The sequence below is a fragment of the Alexandromys fortis genome, unplaced genomic scaffold, assembly GCF_014885135.2.
Source record: "Alexandromys fortis isolate MF-2015 unplaced genomic scaffold, M_Fortis_MF-2015_v1.1 scaffold_13, whole genome shotgun sequence".
Classification (NCBI taxonomy): Eukaryota; Metazoa; Chordata; class Mammalia; order Rodentia; family Cricetidae; genus Alexandromys; species Alexandromys fortis.
Genome location: NW_026067908.1, coordinates 5,196,723 through 5,217,797, shown reverse-complemented (window position 1 = coordinate 5,217,797; position 21,075 = coordinate 5,196,723). Strand labels below are relative to the sequence as shown.

Below are 21,075 nucleotides of genomic sequence, written 5' to 3'. Positions count from 1 at the left end.
TGAAGGCGTAAGTCACGAACAAGGCCACACCAGTTTGGAGTTATGATTAATAGGGTGTTATTTATTTAAAGGGGAAAACTTACAGATCACCGTCTCAGACAACAGCCATCTGCACAACCAGGAAGGGAGTCTAGTCTCCAGTGGAGCAGGAAGTGAAGAGAGCGAGCAGAGGAAATAGCCGCTTTTTTAAAGGGAGAGAGACCACGCCCCAATGGGCTGGTATCACAGCAGCTATTGGTTGGAGGGGCAGAAGGACCTCCCGCAACATATGTGCTCTTAACTGCTATGCCATTTCTCCAGACCCCTTAATACTTTTTCTAGGTAGAAGGGGAAGAGGATGGTGTTAAAAAATCAAGCATGCCGGATAGTGGTGGCAGCCTGGTCTACACAAAGAAACCCTGTGTTAAAAAACCAAAACCAAACAGAGCAAATAAAGAACTCAAGCACGCGATGAAAGGAGTTTCTGTTTTTCTGAGGAGCCGTGGTAGACTCTCCGGGGAAGATGAAGGTGAAAGTGGAAAGGGGCACAGCCAGATGTGTGTGCATGGACTAGGTCATCTGTATGGAATATGCACACACATGCATGCACACGCGTATACACACAACCACTTATATATAGTGTTGACTGTTTCTGGCAGGATTCTCTAGGAACTGCTGGGAGCTCTTGGGATATAAGCGCTGGGCTAGAATGAGAGGGAAGAAAACTTCTTGCTTTTTTCCCTGTATTCTCTTTTGAACTTGGAAGTATTATTATTATTATTATTTTTGTATGTGTGCAGTAGCGTCTTGTGGGCTGTCTATCTGACTTGGAACTCACTGTGTAGATCAGGTTGTCCTCAGACTTGCAGCAATCCTCCTGCCTTTGCCTCCTGGGTGCTGGGATTACAGGCCTGTGTGACTATGCCTGGCTGATGGATTACCTTTTCATTAGAAAGGGAAAGGAGGAGCCAGGTGGTGGTGGCGCACACCTTTAACCACAACTCGGGAGGCAGAGGCAGGCAGATTTCTGTAAATTTGAGGCCAGCCTGGTCTACACAGTGAGTTCCAGGACAGCCAGGACTACACAGAGAAACCCTGTCTCGAAAAAACAAAAACAAAACAAAACTGAAAAAAGAAAAAGAAAGAAAGGGAAAGTAGGACAGCTCTAAACATGTGGTCATATGGATGGCCCTGGTTAAACTTCTAAACTTGGTTTGAAACAAAACAAAAAGGCACAAATATGAGAAAAATTTGTAGGGAACGGGTGGGGAGCTACTGTTGTAAGGAGATGGGGGAAGGTGGAGTATGAGAATGATTACTGTACAATAGATATGTGTAAAACTTAAAAAATAGATGTTTGTCAAAAAAAGAAAAAAATGACAGCATTTAACTGTGTCTCTCCATCTCTATCTCTGTCTCTGTATGTCTCATACATACACAAACACGTGCATGTGCACACACACATCTCTCTGTCTCTGTATGCCTCAGACATACACAAACACATGCATATGTGCACACACATCTGTCTGTCTCTGTATGCCTCAGACACACACAAACACATGCATATGTGCACACACATCTGTCTGTCTCTGTATGCCTCAGACATACACAAACACATGCATATGTGCGCACACATCTCTCTGTCTCTGTATGCCTCCTAATACACAAACACATGCATATGTGCACACACACCTCTCTGTCTCTGTATGCCTCAGACACACACAAACACGTGCATATGTGCACACACAATGAAGGTGATTAAGTAGGGAATAGACTTTTTTCCCTTACGATTTGTATATTTATTTTCTCATGTATGTATGAGTGTTTTGCCTTCATATGCATCACATGTTTACCTGGTTCCTGTAGGGGTCAGAAGAGGGCATCAGAGTCCCACAATCTGGAGTTATGGGCAGTTGTGAGCCAACGTGTAAGTGCTGGGAATCGAACCTGAGTCCTCTGGATGTACAGTCAGTGCTCTTAACCACTGAGCCACATCTCCAGCCCCCAAGCTGACTTTTGCCTGAAATCTTCTCACACTTCTCTTCATTTACAATGCAGAAGGGCCTGGCTGGTTCAGCCATGTGTCCTCTGATCTTAATTTGCGAGCTTGGGTGCAGGAAGTAATCTTTGCTTCTTGTGTTCCGAAAGCTTCACAAGAACTTGTGCGCTGATGGTCCTTTCCTACGGAAAGCATACATTAGTATCTTCATTCACCTAGCTGGGGACTGTGTTTTGGCCGTAGATTCTGATTACCCTTGCTTTTAAGGCATCTAATTTCTGAGTTGCGTTTTGACCTTTTGATTGTGAACATTTCCCGTTAAGTGAGTGTTGATTACATCCAAAATTCTTTTCCTCTTGCCTGTCTGTCGGAGAAGAGGCTGGTGAGAAATGATTCTGAAAGCATCTAACAGCGAGTGCCTCATCTCCTCTCCCTGTGTCTTCTTGTTGCTTTCTCTGCAGGCCCTTTTTGGATATGTGCCACCTTGGTCTTTGCCATAGCAATCAGTGGAAACCTTTCCAACTTCTTAATCCACCTGGGAGAGAAGACATACCATTATGTGCCCGAATTCCAGAAAGGTAGGTATACTGTGTGAGTCACTGTCTCTGTGAGCTCTTACCCTCTGAGCACAGCGTCCAGTCTCTAGGTGCCGCACCCCTGCTCTCAAATACAGCTCCTACCCCAGAGTTCTCCACATCGCATCCATATAACTCACAGTCCTCCACGATGGTAAAAATCTATTGCATGTAACCCTTCCATCCTAAATGTATATTATTCAGTGGCACATATATATTCACAGTGTTGTAAATCTGTATGATTTTTAGGAAAGCTGTCAGACTGAGTAGTGCGTGACTCGAGTTCATTCTAAAAATATACAAAATGACTAACACAGTGTGCATGAAGCTTGGCTGCAGCAGCGTTTGCGTTATCTGGGGGCTACAAACAGCAGAGCCATTGTTCTTTACGTTCCGAAGGCTCAGCTAGCTAAGATGCCTGTAGCCACTAATTATAAGGCATCCAGAGCATCGTGGGAAACCAGTAACTGTGCCAAACGGGTGCCTGTCATGTTGGCGGTTTTGCTGACAAGTCTTCAGTGGTCAAGGCTTGGAGAGGGCCACACAGAACGAGACCCCAGCGTAGGCTCGTAAACAACACTCTTGCTTTAAAATGTCCTTCTTTCTCTTCCTCTTTTTTGATTTGTGTATGTGTGTGAACACGTCCCCGTATATGAGTATGAGCATGTGTGCCACATTACATACGAGGTCAGAGGTCATCCTGGGTGCTGGTCCTCACCACCTTGTTTGAGGTGAAGTTATGTTGACTGCTGCATGCTCCAGACTAGCTGGCCTGTCAGGTTCCAGGGTTCCCCTGTCTCCGTCTCCTGTCTCATTGAAGGTGTACTAGGGTCACAGATTCACACCATTGCATCCAGCTTTAATGGCACCTAGGGAATCCCAACTCAGTACTGAGCTTTGCCATCAGTGTTTGCCCACTGAACTGATGCCTGTCACTAAACTGCTTATCTTAAAAGCAATGAGAACCACTGTTTGGCAGTGAAAAGAAAACAGATTACAGGGACTTGCAGGTAACATCCAGCCCAAAGTGAGGAAGGTTGGCCTTATTAGATTTTATCAAGGCCTGGTGTCCTTCCCTACCCATGCCCTGCTAGGAGTCTGTGTGCAGCCTGGATAAGAGCACAGGCTCCTGAATGGAACACCGGCCATAGGTCCCAGCCCTGCCATTCACTCACTTCTGCCTCTGTGGCAGTGTTCTGAGTCTCAGATACCTCATTGGCCAAATGGAAATGATAATACATTGTAGGGCTGGCGTAAGAATAAAGAGTTGAGTCAGGTGTGGTTGCTCACTCCTGTAAGAGGCCAGAGGATCAAGAGTCTGAGGTTAGTCTAGACAGTGTGTTCTAGGACAACATGAACTGCACAGTGAGGTCTTGTTTCAGAGGAAGAAAGTTTTGGATGTATAAGTAGGTTAGAATAGTGGTGTGTGTGAAAGAAATTCAATAAATATAATTATTGTCATGTCTGTGTGCGTGTCTATGTATAGAGGCTTGTATTTATGTGAGCGCATTTATGTGTTCTTCCTTCTCTTTCTCCCCTTTATTTTATGTAAATTGTGTGCATGTATGTGTGTGTGGGGGGGGAGGAGAAAGAGAGAGAGTCGGAGTCCATGTATCCTTTTTTCCCCCCTTTTTGCCTCGTTTGTTTGTTTGTTTTGAGACAGGTTTTTCTCCGTGTATCCCTGGCTGTCCTGAAACTTCCTCTCTAAACCAGGCTAGGCTAGAACCCAGAGATCCACTTGCCTCTGCCTCCCGAGTGCTGGGATTAAAGGCGTGTGCCACCAGTGCCTGACTCCCTTTTTACCTTCTGTGTCCCTCTTCCCTTCTGTCCCTGTAAGCATAGAATCAGACATAGATTAAGTCCATTTTACTAAAAAAGTCTTCATTTGATTGTAAACTTGGGCCGTGTTCCCCAAGAGGCAGGGGCATTGCCTTCAGGTAGCTCAGTGGTTGGCAGAGCAAGGCAGCGACTATGTTGCTGTAAGTAGTTTAACCTCCACCCTGCAGGTTCATGTAGAGCTACTGACCGGAAAGAGTGGCCTACCCTGCCTGGATAGGGCGCTGGAACACAGGAGGGTCCTTACTGTTGTTAGCTCTTTAGCTGGGCACCCGGTGTCAGGCTGATAGAGCAGGAAGGTGATCCTTGCTCTTCCCATGACCATTCTCCCAGCCCACGTGAAGAGTGGGTGCTGTAAGCCTGTGGTTGCCTGAGTCCAGAAACCACAGCGGAGGAGAGAATTGACTCCTGAAAAGGTGTCTGGTGGACACACTCCCCCCCCACACACACACAGACGCACACACACACAAACACCACGTATACATTAGTAGTAATTAAAACTCTTTTAAAAGTATGAGTCATATCTGAGGTTAGATTCTGCTCTGACCATTAATTGTGTCACTTTGATCAAAATGCTTGACATCTCTGGTCCTGTTTTCTTCTCTAAAAGGACATAGATATGATATGAGATACTATGTCTATACACTAGCTAATAACATAAAGTGGGTGGTTCTGGTTTTTTAAACACTGAAATTTTTTTAAAATTTAACTTTATGTGCATTGGTGTGAAGGTTTCAGATCCCCTCGAACTGGAGTTACAGACAGTTGTGAGCTGCTTTGTGGGTGCTGGGAATTGAACCCAGGTCCTCTGGAAGAGCAGCCAGTGTACTTAACCACTGAGCCATCTCTCCAGCACTGGTAGTTTTGATTTTTAACATAGTTTGCTGTATAGTTCAGGCCATAAAGTTGTCATTGTGTTGCCTTAGCCTTAGTTCCAAGTGTTAGGATTACAGTCATGTGCTTAAATCATTAATAATAACTTAGATTATAATCCTTTGTGTGTGGTGTGATGCTGGGAATTGAACCCAGGGTCTTGACGTATTTGCCACTCAGCTTCATTCTCAGTCCTTGTTCTTTTGAGACAAGACTTTACTCGGCCCAGGTTGGCTTCTAATTCACTGTGTATCTGAGGGTGGTCTTGAACTCTTGATCTTCCTGCCTCTACCACTAAAATGCTGGGATTACAAGCTCTGACACTATGCCTGGCTCAAAACCTTATTTATTTATTTGTTTATTTATTTAGATAGATAGATCAATCGATCGATCGATAGATAGATTTATTTTTTGAGATAGGTATAGCTCTGACTGTCCTGGAACTCACATGACTGGTCTTGAACTCACAGAGATCCACCTGCCTTTGCCTCCTGAGTGCTGGGATTAAACGCATTCAGCACAATGGCCAGCCTCATTTATTTATTTTTAAAATTTATTTATATAAACAGGTGTTTTGCCTGTATGTATGTCTGTGTACCACTTGCTTGCCTGTTACCCTAGAAGGTCAGAAGAGGAAATCAGATCCCCTGGGATTGGAGTTATAAATGGTTGTGAGCCATCATGTGGGTGCTGGGATCACGCCTGGGTCCTATGGAATAGCAGCCAGTGTTATTAATGCTGAGCCATCTTCAGCCCCCACATCTAACTCTTAACTGAATCTGTATTGTCGGTCAGTCCCTGCTCAGAATAGTTCTCATCTCTGTTGGCTTGTTTGATTTTCCTGATGGCCTCATAAGGTAATCTTAGTCCCGTTTTGCAGACAGGAAACTGAACAGGAATGTTGGTAACTCTCCACCCAGAGTTGCTTTGCCTCGGGTTAGAAACCGTGACTTGGAATCTGCTTTGCCTCAGACACCATGTTGCCTCTCATAAAGCTCTGAGTGCAGGGTCTGATGTCCAACCACTGCTTAGTAAACAGTAGCTACAGCCAGGGTATAATTTCCTTCTGCTTCCCTTTCCCACCCAAAGAAAAGGGATTCTGTCAGCAAAACTGTGCGTGGCTCGATCAGGGTATTCCAGCGTGAGAAAAAACTGCCATGGAGGGGCTGGAGAGAGGCTCAGAGGTTAAGAGCAATGACTGTTCCTCTAGAGGTCCTGAGTTCAATTCCCAGCAACTGCATGGTGGCTCACAACCACCTGTAATGAGATCTGGTGTCCCCTTCTGGCTTGGAGGCAAACTTAGAGGCAAAATGTTGTGTACATAATAAATAAATACACTTAAAAAAAAAAACGCCATAGAGCCCTTAAAGACTCTGGACAATGGCATGCTTTCACCAGAGTCTGACCGAAATTGCTAGCATGGGCCTGTTTTCACAAGAGGTGCTAATTGAGTTGTTTGCTGATTTTCACGTTGGCACGGCATGTGCCTTGGCTTAGCATGTTCTAGGCTTGTCACTCCAGTCCTGGGAGTTGGCGCTCTTCAGGAGAGGATTGGAGACCAGGAGACCGTCCAGTGACGGTTCCCAGGAGCTGCTAACAGGCGCGTCAGCTGCCCACGCAGAGTTATTTACGCAGGAAGAATCTAGTGTGGTGACCCCGCCTGAGCCGGAACTCCATAATTTAGAGACCGATCGCTAGCTGGATGGCATGCAGAGCAGGTTAATCTCCACCCAGGACATTTTAATACATTTGGTAAAGAAATCAGTGTCAGCTCTTGTTTTGCTAGGGAGGAAAATGTGTTCTTCCAGGGGAATCGTTGGATTTTATGTGATCTAAAAGGTCAGTGTACTTAGACACATTTAGAATGGCTCTCCCAAGTATTTCAGTTACATAATTCAGTTGTTTCAGTGACTAGTTTTTAGTCACTAAGACCTATAAAACCATACAGGAGACACTGGTCACCACCACAAAGGTACATACTAGGGATTCATTAGATTGAAAAACATTTCTAAAGCACCTACTGTGTGCCAGATGCTGTGCTGGGTCCAGCAGACACAGAGCAGAAAAAGGGTGTGATGCAGCCAAGTGGTGATGGCACACACCTTTAATCCCAGCACTTGAGGTGCAGAGGCTGGCGGATCTCAGAGTTCAAGGCCAGCCTGATCTACAGAGTAAGTTCTGGGACAGCCAGGACTATACAGAGAAACCCTGTCTCGAAAGAAAAGAACAAAGGCGCGTGAAGCAGCCAGGTAGCGTGCTTGCTGAGGTTTCTCGGGGACGGAAGTATTCTGTCATCTATCATCTGCAGTGTCCATAGCGGCCACCATCATCTATGCCTATGCCTGGCTCGTGCCTCTGGCTCTCTGGGGCTTCCTCATGTGGAGAAACAGCAAAGTGATGAACATCGTCTCCTATTCGTTTCTGGAGATCGTGTGCGTGTATGGCTACTCGCTCTTCATTTATATCCCCACAGCGGTGAGTACCGTGCCAAGTGGACTAAAAGATGCTGTATCGGGTGGAAAATTCAACAGAGTATCCCACGGGGCCTTGTTACTTCCAGCCTGCTGCTCCCCTGTCCCTGGAGATTCCTTTTGAATTTAAAGAACAAGACGAATGGGTGCCAGGAAGGCAAGGGCTTTTGCTGTGTCAGGAGCCCTGGGTTAGCACCACCCCCCTGCGTGCTGGTAGCATGCTCTACGAAGCCGCATGGCAGTGCGTGCCCAGCTGCTGACGGGCTCAGCGGCTTTGTGAGCGTACGTCCTGGGAAGGAAGAGACACCCCGCAGCTCAACCACATGCTCTCTCCTTTTCCAGGTACTGTGGATCATTCCCCAGAGAGCTGTCCGTTGGGTCCTTGTCATGATTGCCTTGGGCATCTCGGGATCTGTATTGGCAATGACATTTTGGCCAGCTGTTCGTGAGGATAACCGGCGCGTCGCCCTGGCCACTATTGTGACAATCCTGTTGCTCCACGTGCTGCTGTCTGTGGGCTGCTTGGTACGTTGTCACTGTACCCTCTTGGTGTGGTTTTAAACGTTTATCTATAGTGGATGTACAAGTGTAGGCACGTGCACATGGTACATGTGTGGAGGTCAGAGGTCAGCTAGATTCAGTTCTCTATTTCCAACACGTGGGCTCTGGGGGTCAGGCTCACACCAGAAGGCTTCCCCGCGAGCATCTTCTCCTGACCAACCATCGTCCAGCTCTCTGGGTATGCATCATACACAAATGTCAACACTTGCTTTGCAAAATCCTCAAGCTGTTAGGTGCAGTGGCTCTTTTCAAACTGACTCTGGGACCTAAGCATCAAGATCGTCCTAGAAGGAAGGTGGCAAAGGCGCGAGGACTTGTATGTAGCGTGTGGCTTTCCTGGCTTCTGTGATGTGCTTAAGATCCAGTGTCTGGCCAGAGAGGGATGAGTGACCATATGTCTCTGTACAGGGCTGGGGGAGGGGCTCTGCCTGCTGGTGCCTTTTTGGTTTCCTGTCCATGGCTAGACAGATGTTGGACATCTGGCTGGTTAGAATGAAGGGGACAAAACAGATCTCATGGGTGGGAAGCTTAAGATTGGAGTCAAATTAGACACCTGGATTGTTGCTAAAGGGCACAGTGTTTGAACTGTTTGAGTCCCTGTGTCTAGGTATCAGGAAAAGCATGTGCTCCTGAGTCATGCAGACCCAGCAGAAGGCCAGCTCTGTTGTGTGGTGGCTGTGTGTGAGCTTGGCCACGGTTCTGTGCTCCTCTGAATCCTACTGCTTCATCTGTGGTCTGACTGGCATCTTCCCGCATCGATTGTCCCGAGAGTCAGACAAAACAATACACAGGAAGCATGTGACGTGACATAGAGCTTGTCCACTGACGACCTATAGAGCTGTTGTTTGTTTGGTTGGTTTTGGAGCCTGAGGAGACATGCCCAAGCTCTTGAGATACTGCGATGTTCCTCTGGACCCTCTGTCCTCTCTACTGCCTCCTACTGACGTCTTTTTCCTCCTCTGTGCTTTTAGCATTGTCAGGTAGGCTGAGGCAAGGAAGGAAGGAAGGAAGGAAGGAAGGAAGGAAGGAAGGAAGGAAGGAAGGAAGGAAGGGCTGCTTTTTTTTTTTTTTGGAGGGAGGTTAAAGGCCATTTTTTGTTTGTTTGGTTGGTTGGTTGGTTGGTTTGGTTTTTTGAGACAGGGTTTCTCTGTGTAACAGCCCTAGGTGTCCTGGAACTCAAAGACCAGGCTAGCCTCAAACTCCCTGAGATCCGCCTGCCTCTGCCTCCCAGGTGCTGGGATTAAAGGCGTGTGCCGCCATCGCCCAGCTAGAAAGGCCATTTTTAAGTCTGTGAGGTCTAGAAAGGAGCAGGGCACATTGAACGCGGAGGAGGGAGTGCCATTATCGTTAAGAACACATTTCAGGGGCTGGAGACGGCTCGGCTGCTAAGAGCACTAGCAGCTCTTCCAGAGGGCCCGGGTTCAGTTCTCAGCCCCCATGTGGAAGCTAACAGCCATCTGTAACCTCAGTTCCAGGGAATTCAATGTCCTCTTCTGACCTCCGTGAGCGCCAGACACACATGTGGTACACGTACATACGTATAGGCAGGCAAAACATTTTACACATGAAACAAATAAATATGAAAAAGAAGAGCCCGTTTTGAGGGGGTGGGGTGTGGCCTAATGGGTAAACTCGCTTGTTCTGCAAGCCTGAGGACCTAAATTTGTATTCCCAGCACCCACATAAAAAGTTGGCATGTGGATATGGTGGCATGTACCTTCAGTCCCAGCTCTTGGGAGGCAGAGCAGGCAGATCTCTGCAAGTTCCAGGTTAGGGGGCTGGAGAGATTGCTCAGTGGTTAAGAGCACTGACTGCTCTTCCAGAGGACCCGGGTTCAATACCCAGTACCCACATGGCAGCTCACAACTGTCTAAGATCCAGTTGCAAGGGATCTGACACCTTCACACCAATGCACATAAAATAAAGTTAAATAAACCATAAAAAATATTTTTAAAAAATGTTCCAGGTCAGTCAGAGCTACATAGACCCTGACTCAGGAGGAAGCAAAGCTGGGCATGACTCCACATGTGTGGGACTCCAGCACTGGAGGTTGGAGACAGGTGGATCCAGGGATCTCACTGGTCAGTCAGCCTTGCCAATCCTATCCCAAACCAGTAAACAGAAAGTACATGATGTTCTGCCCTGTTCTCTACATGAACGTAGCGTGTGTGACTCTACACACTTACTGCATATCACACACACATACACACACACGGACCCCAAACAAATCAAATTAAAATGTGAAAGAACCCATTTTGGGGTTGGGGATGTAGCTCTGTGGATGCAGTGCTCGCCAGCCTGCACAAAGTCCTAGGTTTGCTTCCCTGTGCCACATGAACTGGGCGTCGCGGTGCAGAAGTGGAACTTCAGCGTTGTCTTCAGCTACATAAGGAGCCGGAGGCCAGCCTAAGCTGTAGGCCTCACCTACAAAAAAAAAAGAAAAAGAAAGAAAAAAGCCTGTGGTAGCTGTGTTAGGACCTGCAGGATCTTTTACTGCCCAAGACTCTCCCTTCTCAGATAATGTACTGGAGGTAGAATTTTCTTGCCCACCTTGCTGCGGTAGAATTTTCTAGAAGAGAGACAATGAGATGAGGGATTGCTTGCTGCCAAGCTTCATGACCTGAGTTCAAGCCCCAGGACCCCTATGATGGGAGGAGAGAACCAACTCCTTTACATTGCTCTCTGACCTCCAAATTTGCACTCTATCCCTTGTGCTTCCCCCTATGCTAATAAATATAATCTAAAAGTAGAATAGTTTTGTAAAAGAGAGCGTCGTTACGAAGTAGAAAGAACTCTGACCAGGGAGGTGCTCCGTGATGTAAACTGGGCATGTTAGCTGTCATAATCTCAGTTTTCCTGTCTTTCTGGGCTTCAGTGAGAGTCAGCATATGGCAGGAAATCCCTCTCCTGAGGAGGGTTCTTCAGGTCAAAGGCATCAGCAGAAGTTTCCAGGGCAACTCTGCTGCAAATTGTAACCTAATTCCCTCGTAGGAGTGACCCAAGGTCACACAGCTCATAAATTGACTGAGGCTCTTGTTTCACACTGTGGCCATGCCCTTCGTTGGGTGGGCCCTCTCCCTGGGCCATCTGTGCCCTGAACTTTTCACATTGTCTACTTGGCTGAGAAGTTGGTAGAGCAGCAGAGGGAGGAGAAGGGCTCATTCCATTCAGCTCTGAAAAGTCGCCTAACCAGGGCACGTTGGACTGTGGACAGAGGTGTCCACCAGGAGAAGGGACACCTCTGTGTCTCTGGACAGCTTGTGAGCCCATCACCAGGGGACTGGAGGCAGGTGGGTCTCTGAGGCTCCCTGCAAGTCAGTTTAGCCTGCTTGCTGAGTTCTAGTGAGAGAATGGGTATGCTTTTGAAGGAGGAGGATAGTGCCAGAGGAGTAAGCTTGGGGCCGTGCTACACACATGTAGGAGTAAGCATGTGTGTCTACACACCACACACAGGTAAGCATGCACATAGACACACACATATAAGGGAGAGGAAGAAAACTATGTCTAGTCTTGGACTCAGAAGACATTCCTGTTATTGAAAGTGGGAGAAGGAGTTGGCTGGGAAGTCACTTGAGCTGAGGGGTGCCAACTGAACCAGACAGCCTAGCCCGGCTTTCTCAGTCTCCCCTGGGAAAACTGGACTGGCGTCTTCGTCTCAGCGCAGTGATGTGTGTGGCCGCCCCACGCCTGCCGAGGTTCCCCCATGACTGCACTTGAAAATGATCTCCAGGTCTTCCTGAAGGCGCACACCTGGCGGGGACAGTGAAGGGAGCACCCAGAGAATGGGTCCTCAGTGGCTCAGTGAGAGTCAGACAAGCCTCCATTTGAACGGCTACCGCCGACCTCAGAGACACCAGTGCCTACTGGCCCACAGTGCTCAGGATGGGCAGGGTCGGGTATAGACTCTGTGCCAGATCACAGGCTGTGTAGACTGGAAGAGAATGTCTTTTAGACACCATCTTATCAATCTTTTACAGACAGAACTGTAGAGGTAGGGGGGCTTATCTGCGGGTACAGTGTTAGTGGTTAGTGCAGATGAGGGACCCAGACCATTCAGCTCTGAGGCTCTGGGAGAGGCCCTGAGGAGCCCGTGATAGGTACTCTCTGGCCCCTGACTCACTTGTGTCCCCCAAATAGAGGAAATTCCTTCCTTTGTGCCAGAAAACAGCTGCAGGAGAAGTTTGCTCTGAAGAGTTGATAAGCTAGAAGGGTACATGGGCTATAAAGCAAAGAGAAACTAGATTAAGGTTCAAGGTTGGAACAGTCTGGGAAGCCCAAGTATGTCATGTTGGCGCCCTCTTCTGGCTAGTATGGGCAGAGCTGCTGAAAATAGTTAAGCTTTTTACCTTTGCACCTTTCTGAGCTTCTGGTAGCCCTTGGCATAGTAAGTTTTACCTACTCTTTGAAGGGAAGCTCAAGGCTAACAAGATGGGTGTTTTTCTGGGCTAACATGAGCATCCTCACACCTCAGGGCAGGAGGGAAGATCTCCTTTGCTGCCTCCTCTCTCCCACTACCTCCTGATTCCTGACAGCTAAACTGGATAAGGAGTGGAAGCGCTTGTCACACATAGTCTTCACGTCCAAGCGCAAGAACTAGGAAGTTAAGTGTGCCCAGCACTTTCTTTCCAAGGTCCTTGCAGAGAGCCAGCTGACTGGTTTAGCAACAGCGAGCTCAGAAACTTCTGGCTTCTTAGTATCACACCAAACCTGATGAGATGCAGGTAACACAGACAGGCCCTGTGTGGTTCAGGTGAGCTTTGGAGTCAGGTGAGCACAGCTGGAGTCCTGGCTCCACCGCTCATCCGGGCATATTGACCCGAGGGCAGTCTCTGTGAACCTCAGTTTCTGTACCTGTCAGGTGAGGATCACCGTAACAAGCCCTCGGGGTCGTTGGGAAGATTCGGGCATACAACGTAGCGCAGCCAGTGAGTGGGAACTAAGTTTTAAAAGGTTGGGTGAGTGAGACAGACAGACGGACTGAAGGACTGACGGACGGACAGACCTGTGGCGGCAGTTCGGTGTGATGACTCGTGGTGGGGGAGGGGAGAGGCCCCAAAAACTCATGCTCACCTGGCTCCCTTGTGTGTCTCCTTCCTGCAGGCTTACTTCTTTGATGCCCCAGAGATGGACCACCTCCCCACAGCTACAGCCACTCCCAACCAGACAGTTGCAGCAGCCAAGTCCAGCTAACAAGGAATGCAATTTTCATCTTGTGGGGTACGTTACAAACGGGCAGGGGCAACAATTCTGTGTTAGCCTGAAGGACAGGCGGCTAACCCTGTGTCTTTCTGCACACCTTCATGTGGGTAGGTTTCTGTCGCTGAAAATTCCATTTTGAAGTCCATGCACCATCGCCCTGAGAGTTGGAAGCACGGGGCTCTCGGGTTCCGGGCAGTGGAGTCCTTGCTCTGTCCTTACACCTTCTCTGCTTCCTGTGTGCTTTTCAGTGCATGGGAGGCATCTTCATTTCCTGACTGTCCCAGTGATTTCCCTGTACCTCTGTGACTTCTCAGGCCGGGCTCTGAAACCTGTGTTGCTCTCTTGAATGACCCCCTGGAGTCCTCTAAAGGCTTCTGAACTTTTGTGCCTCGTTTGTTCAGGGCCTCTGAAGTTATCCCTCCATGAATGGTTAGCTGAGTGGGCTAGAGTGCAGAAAAAAGGACCCAGCTTCGTAACTTATGCTTCCCCTCCTGTTCTCCCTCCTTAGCAGACCAAGGCTGAGCCTGTTTTTGGTGGACAAGTTTCCAGGTAGCTCAGGGTAGCCACTAAGTAGCCAAGGATAACCTTGAACTTGAGCTCTTGATCTTCACCCTGCTGACCTTGGTTTTCAGATGCTGGCGTTACAGGTGTGTTTCCTCGTGCCTAGTGTGCTTCCCCCACCCTTCTCTCTGGGTGAGAATTGAACCTGAACCCAGGACCTTATTTATACAAGCTAAGCAAACACTTTAGCGTACACTCCATGGTGAGCTTTGGTGGAGAAAGGCAATGATAAATTAGGATGCGGTTTCTCGGGCCAGGCATCTGGGTCTCCACCTGTACTTTAGTTTTACGGACTAACACACATTAGTGAAGGGTAAGGAAAGCCGAGGGCTGGACACAGCGCTTCTTTGTTTCTTGAGCTTTTTCACACTTCGGTGACGACTCTCCGATCCAGCATTGCATTATCTCCTTCCAGATGACAGGACAAGGTGGAGGATCTCCCAGTTTGGTTTCTCAGCCCCCTCCTAGAGAATCAGAGACGAGTGTGTTACCAGTGGCATTTACACACTTACGTTGTGAAGGGAATTAGACCTTCAGTCAAGAGGAACATTTGAAGGATATCAGAAAGAAAAGGTCAGGTTGTAAAATCAGTAAAATGAAGCTATTTCTGACTCAGTCTCCCGTGGTCCCACACAGCCTTTCCACCATGTCACGTGGTGACTGGCACCTTCCAACACTAAATTGCCTCCGGCTTCACTCAGGACAGGGGAAGCTTTTTTGTACGGTACCAGCGCTGGTTCTGACTATGGCATTGTCCATAGTCACCTAGATGACCAGACTCACCTAGATGCCACCCACTACACTTCAGCCACTCCTCCCTGACAGTCACAGACTGAAGCAAAGGTCCACTTCATCTGGGAACCACCCAGGCCTCTCAGGGCTGACAGGAGCTTGGGGGTCTCCCGTGTTTGCTCCCACGCTGAGCCGTTGCTATTGCTGGAATGCATCCATACTTGCAATTCCATTGTCTAGAACATTCTTCCCTTCCCACAGACGTCACTTACCTGCTGCTCCTATTTACACTATGCATACTCCATTCTTGTGCTCAGGACCCTGTCTGTTCATCTGTCTGTCCATCTACCTGTCTGCTAATAGGTTCAGTCTTTCAGCCATCGTTTGTCCTCCATGTACCCATGTGACTCCCTGGTTAGATTGGCTCCCTGAGAACAAGGGGTGGATTTCCTTGTCCACCACATAACCTCACGGCCCACAGTGAATGCTCAGTTAGTGTTTGTGAGCACACTTGACCTCTCAGTCTGTGAAGATCGGCTGTCTCTTTGTTCCTGTCTGCCTGAGCTGCTGTCTCGGGGCGAAGGATTTATGCCACGACCTGCGGGCTAGTAGTCAGGCCGAACTAGAGCTAAAGCCTGTTCCCACCTATGAGGTGCATCTGAACCATGGGTAACCTGTCCATAAAATAAGGACGACACAGCCTGTATGAGAAGATTGTCAGGAAGCTTAGAGACAGTTTTTTTTTTTTTTTTTGGTCTGTTAAATTTTTTTTTTTATTGAGAATAAGAAAAAAAAAGTTTCTGCCTCCTCCCAGCCTCCCATTTCCCTCTCCCTCCCCCACTCTTCTCCCCCTCCCCCCACTCCTCTCCCCCTCCCTCTCTAATCCAAAGAGCAGTCATGGTTCCCTGCCCTGTGGAAAGTCCAAGGTCCTCCCCCCTCCGTCCATGTCTAGGAAGGTGAACATCCAAACTGGCTAGGCTCCCACCAAGCAGGAACATGAAGTAGGATCAAAACCCCTTGCCATTGACCTTGGTTTCTCATCAGTCCTCATTGTTCGCCATGATCAGAGAGTCTGGTTTTATCCCATGCTTTTTCAGTCACAGTCCAGCTGGCCTTGGTGAGCTCCCAATAGATCAGCCCCACTGTCTCAGTGGGTGGGTGCACCCCTCGTGGTCCTGACATCCTTGCTCGTGTTCTCCCTCCATCTGCTCCTCATTGGGACCTTGGGAGCTCAGTCCAGTGCTCCAGGGTGGGTCTCTGTCTTAGAGACAGTTTTTATAAGCTCCTGGAAGCTACGCACTCAGTAGTGAAATGAAAACCACTGTCCTGACAATGGCTGGTGATTTATATTGAAATTTGCTGGACGCCATTGACTTTGCTCTGATACTTTATCTCCTTTTCCTAAAAGGTATGGGAGTTTTTTTTCTTCATTGAGGAATTCCAGTTGTAAGCCCTTCAAATTAACAAGATGTGATGGTCAGAGAAGCCTCCAATACCACTTTCCAGGTCGCTGTGTCGTCGGCCTCTCTTACCAGGCTTGCCCATGATTGCGTGGATAGGAGGGTGGATGTGTGGGGACTGATTGTGAAGCAGAACTTGAACCCAGGTCTTAGAGAGACAGCTCCTGAGTTTGCCCATCTGCCCCAATTTTTAGAGATGAAATTCTTTTTACAGTCGACATCTGTGGGCCACACTGCTGCCATTCAGAATTTTGGGGGACCCTCTTGTCTGGCCTAGAGAGCTGTGGTTAGTAGTGCCTGTTTCTTGACTGCATGTCTTGCCTGTGGCAAGTCTGGATCGTGTGTCCATTACCTGTTTTGCTGCTTCCTCCAGTTTCTGCATGCTGGGGAATCTGGGTGCAGCTTAGCCTCTTCCTCACTTTCAGGTCCTCTTACAAGGCCGTGGCTTCTTGCGGGCTGGACTGGGGCTCATCCAGAAGCCAGATCCAGGGAAGAATGCTTCACTCCTGGAACTGGTGGTGGGGTCTAATTCCTGTGGCTGATGAAAATGAGGCGGCCTTGCAGGCTGGTGGCTGAAGCACCCTCTGTTCCTTGTCCCATGGGTCTCTTCAGGTGATCGCAAACCTCATCAAAGCCAGACATGGACAAGGGGTCAATAAGACTGTTAGCAAAGATGGTAGTGACTGTCTTACATAGCGTAGACCCAGAAGTAAGTCTTTCCCTTGCTTCGTTTTGTTGATTAGAAGCAAGCCACAGGTTAGCCCATACTGAAGGCGGGGGAGGGGCTCTTACAAGGGCATGAGACAGCCATTGTTGAGGCTGTTTTCTGTGCAAACCCATGATGTATGCCTTAAGTATACTATTGTCAATCCGTATGGTAACTATTGAGACTTAAGTTTTTGAGGAAATATAAAAACAAGTTCTAGTGTTTTCTTGTCATTCTTAAGTGGTTGGTATGGGGCCTCCTTCCTTTGCAGGAACACACTGTGGCTTGTTTGCATCAGGACCTAATCACTCACCCAGATAATCCTGCAGATGGACTCTTCTGACATTAATGAAGAAGGCCTTGGCAGGGCAGGTCCCTTCCTTAGGTCAGAGTTCTCAGGGCTAGGACAGAATCTTGGTTGACTTGGACCCTGTAGTGCTTGACCTGGGTCTTGGCTGACTTGAACAGTGCGGGCCACCAGTGCATGTAGGGAGGGTGAGCCAGCCTTTGCAAGATGAAGGCATTTAGGGATGATGGATTCTCCACTGAGCTCAGGGCTTCACTGCTGTTCATACACTCGATAAGGCCATTCTGTGGGACTTAGCAAGACAGTCTCTGCCTCCGAGATCCTCAGTCTGATGGCGTGATCCAACCTAACAGGTCACACCGCGTGGTGAGGTAGGTTGTCAGCTGAGCCCTGAATGACTCAGGCTTCACAGGCAGGTCTTGTTTGAACTGTGTCACCTTCGGGACACAGTTCTCTCTTCTGGAGTAGTCACCATCCCATGGCTTGGGGAAGGTGATGATCCAGGCTGTTCAGTGGGACACAGAGATACCCCATAGGCACACATCTCTGAACGACAAACTCTGAGTCCAGCTAGAGAGAGACAGAAAGAACGCAGGCAACCATTGCCTAGCCCCGGTGCTGTACCCCTCCAGAGAGTCGGTGCAGGGTCCACAGAGCTGGCTCCTCTGGGCTGTGCACAGATCTGTAAGCTGGGGGAGCTCCATTTAGGTGTCAGGTCTCCAAATGAGGTAGTGATGAACGGCTTCTTTGCAGCCTCCCTGGCAGAGCATCCGTCGCTTTGCCAATAAGAGGGGCTGTTCAGAGGCCTGGGCACTGTGGATTTACGAGCTGGCAATGTCTTCTACTGTAAGCTCCGGGCTCCTAGCTTTCACGGAAGAAAAATGGCTTCAAATCTCAACAATAACCTTCCCTATATAAATCTGTGTATGAGGACAGCTTAGCGTGGAATGGGTTTCTTGTGAGAACATTAACCTCTTCTCTCCCGGGAGCACCGGATCCTAGGGGAGCCTCTAATTACTGGTAAGCAGGGAAGCTACCCCTGAATAAGTCACTAAGGGAGCTAACTGCAGCCGTCCTTTCTTGTGCACCAGCTTATTACCTGAGCGTCGCTGCTGTTTCTCCTGTGTCAAGGCCCTGGGAAAGTCCAGAAACTACCTGGGAAGGTCTGCCTGCTTGTGGGATTGCCTGGAAGACCACCCGTGGGCTGAGGCACCCTCCCCCAGGTGGTGTTCCGTGTATGTGTTCCGAGGAGAGCAGCCAGCAGTCACGGTGCAGTGTGACGAGGGCTTTAATAATAGATGAACAGAGGGTTTCCAGCTGGGCCTTTGTAACTAAAATCCTTCTGGTCGGACAGCTGGGGTCATAAGCTGCATCCTCATACAACGAGTGCCCACTTCTTTCTCTTTTTGAATATGCCTGTATGCGTGCATGTATGTATGTATACATGTATGAATTCATGCGTGTGTGTGAGTGTGTGTGTGTGAGAGAGATGGTACCTGTGTGGGAAGCCAGAGGACATCCCAAGGGAGCTGTTCCTCTCCTACCACGTGGGTTCTGGGAAACGAACTGATCAAGGCAACAAGTTCCTTTATAAAGCTCTGAGCCATCTTGCTGGCCCCGGAGTGCTTATTTCAGAGGTTAAAGGTACAAACCATTTCCCAGGTTTCTACACATTAGTTCTTTTATTATGAAATCAGCTTTGACATTATGTTGCAAGCCACCACCCCCCATCTCCCTCCCACCCCACCATTTAAAAAAATAGTTAGGTGTGTCTTTAATCCAAGCAGTTGAGGGGCAGAAAGATGCAGGCAGATCTCTGAGTTCAAGGCCAGCCTGGTCTACGTAGCACGTTCCGGGCCAGTCAGGGCTATGTAGTGAGACCCTCTCTTGAAAATAAATTATAGTATTTTAATTAATTCCTTGAGAGTTTTATACATTTGATCCTATTTTCTCCACTTCTCCTGACCCATCTCAGGTTAATTCTTCGTGAATCCCCCTTGAGATCCTCCAGCCTGCAGGTTTCCCCCCATCACACACAGGAGCCTGTCCTTTCCCTACCAGACATGGCAGCAGTACCCCGCTCAGAAAATCTCTGTTCAGTCCTTGGACTATCGCTTTCTCAATTGTCCCCTTTGTTCCCTTTCTTGGAGGTAGATTGAGGACCCGGGATGCTAACTGGGTCACAGTCTGCTCCAAGTGCCGAGCTCAGGGCCTAACTTCGGGATCTTTGGGGTGGGAGTGGCAGGCAGCCCTGTGACTGAAGCTGAAGAGCCATTTCTGCTGCCTATCTCCTGGGATCTTGATCTTCACTTTTTTTTTTCCAGTTCTCTCATGTTTGGTGGTGTGTGGCTCTTCTGGACACAAGTTCCACCGTCAGAAGCCAGGATGGACAACGTCAGCAGGGAACTCTGGTTGCCTTGAAGCCTTGTAACCTGTTTAACGAGAATTAAGTGTGTTGGCCTGGGGGTAACAGTCACATTCTAGAGCTGTGTCTAGCGACTAGCGTGTGTGAGGCCCTGAAAGTCCAACCCCGGAAATAAAATGCAGTGGTGTTCGACCTGTGTCTGCCGGCTCTTCTTTCCCACGTTCTGATCTCACTGTGACGAAAGTATGCTGTGTCTGGGAATGAAAGGTGGCGGAGGACAACATAGTAAAGCCTCAGCCTCCAGTCTCTCTCCTAACACTGTAACAATTTATAGAGGGGCACACCTCATATCTGGGGGACATCCTCACAGAAATTAGCATTTAGACATAGTCTAGTAAGATGAAGGAATTTTTGTTTTGTTTTGTTTGAGACAGCACCTTGCTGTGTAACCCAGGCTAGCCTTAAACCTGTGATCCTCTTACTTCGGCCTCCCAAGTCCTATGATTACACTTGCGTCCCATGTGCCCAGTTGGAAGCATGAGATTTGAGACTAAATCCACTTTAAGCAGAGTCATAAAGGGATTTGAAGCCCCCCATAAACAGAGGCACCATAAAAACAGAGAACAAATGCTTGGAGGAGCTGTAAGGGGTCTGCGAGCAGGTAAATTGCAGTTTCTTTTAAAAATGTTTTGAAGCCGGGCGGTGGTCGTGCACGCCTTTAATCCCAGCACTCGGGAGGCAGGACAGGAACCAAAAAGCTACGGAGAAACCCTGTCTCGAAAAACAAAACAAAACAAACAAAAAAATGTTTTGAATATTCTATGTATAGTCTTCTCTGTATTATGTCTGTGTACAGTGTGTGTGTCTGATGCTCTCAGTGGTCAGAGGGTGTCAGGTTCCCTGGAACTGGAGTTACACAGTTGTGAGCCCTTAAGTGGGTGCTGGGAATTGAACCCAGGTCGTCTGAAAGAGTATCAGTGCTCTTAACCACTGAAGCATCTCTCGGGCCCCCAGTTTCAGTTCCTCAGACCTCTACTTCCTGTCTTGGTCCAGTGCCCAAGCACAACATATAAGGTGAATGTTAGTAACCAGCTCTTCCAGGCTCATTGGTCGAATGCCTACGAGGGCAGACAGTGACCAAAGGTGAAGCTTGAGCATACCAGACAGAAGCGCCCAGCACAGTGCCTGGCTCTGCTCCTGGCTTAGTAAGTGCTGGTGGGTTAAATGAAACAAAGGGCGCACAAAATGAGGGGAATTTGAGATAGTGAGAAGCTGCGCGTGTGTGTGTGTATGTGTGTGTGTGTGTGTGTGTGTGTGTGTAGCACAAATTCTAATTGTCCTTAATATTAAAAATCCGGAGTCAGATATCAGGGTAAATGCTGAAAGATCAGAGGAGTAAAGGAACCAGCCACAAGAGCAACATTTTACCACTACCAAATTCTCAGACCAAA

The 21,075-nt window shown here is 48.3% G+C and overlaps 1 protein-coding gene across 2 annotated transcripts in view; it reads left to right on the top strand.

Moving 5' to 3' along the window:
• Positions 1-19,816, top strand: part of Yipf1 (Yip1 domain family member 1) — a 42,082-nt gene extending 22,266 nt beyond the window's left edge. For both annotated transcript variants that reach the window (XM_050136225.1, XM_050136226.1), the window contains 5 exons: positions 2,440-2,556; positions 7,571-7,737; positions 8,076-8,258; positions 13,395-13,511; positions 19,584-19,816. In XM_050136225.1, the coding sequence (XP_049992182.1) occupies positions 2,440-2,556; positions 7,571-7,737; positions 8,076-8,258; positions 13,395-13,484 (557 nt within the window). In that variant the 3' untranslated portion in view covers positions 13,485-13,511; positions 19,584-19,816. The remainder of the gene's footprint in view (positions 1-2,439; positions 2,557-7,570; positions 7,738-8,075; positions 8,259-13,394; positions 13,512-19,583) is intronic.
• Positions 19,817-21,075: the final 1,259 nt, after the last annotated feature.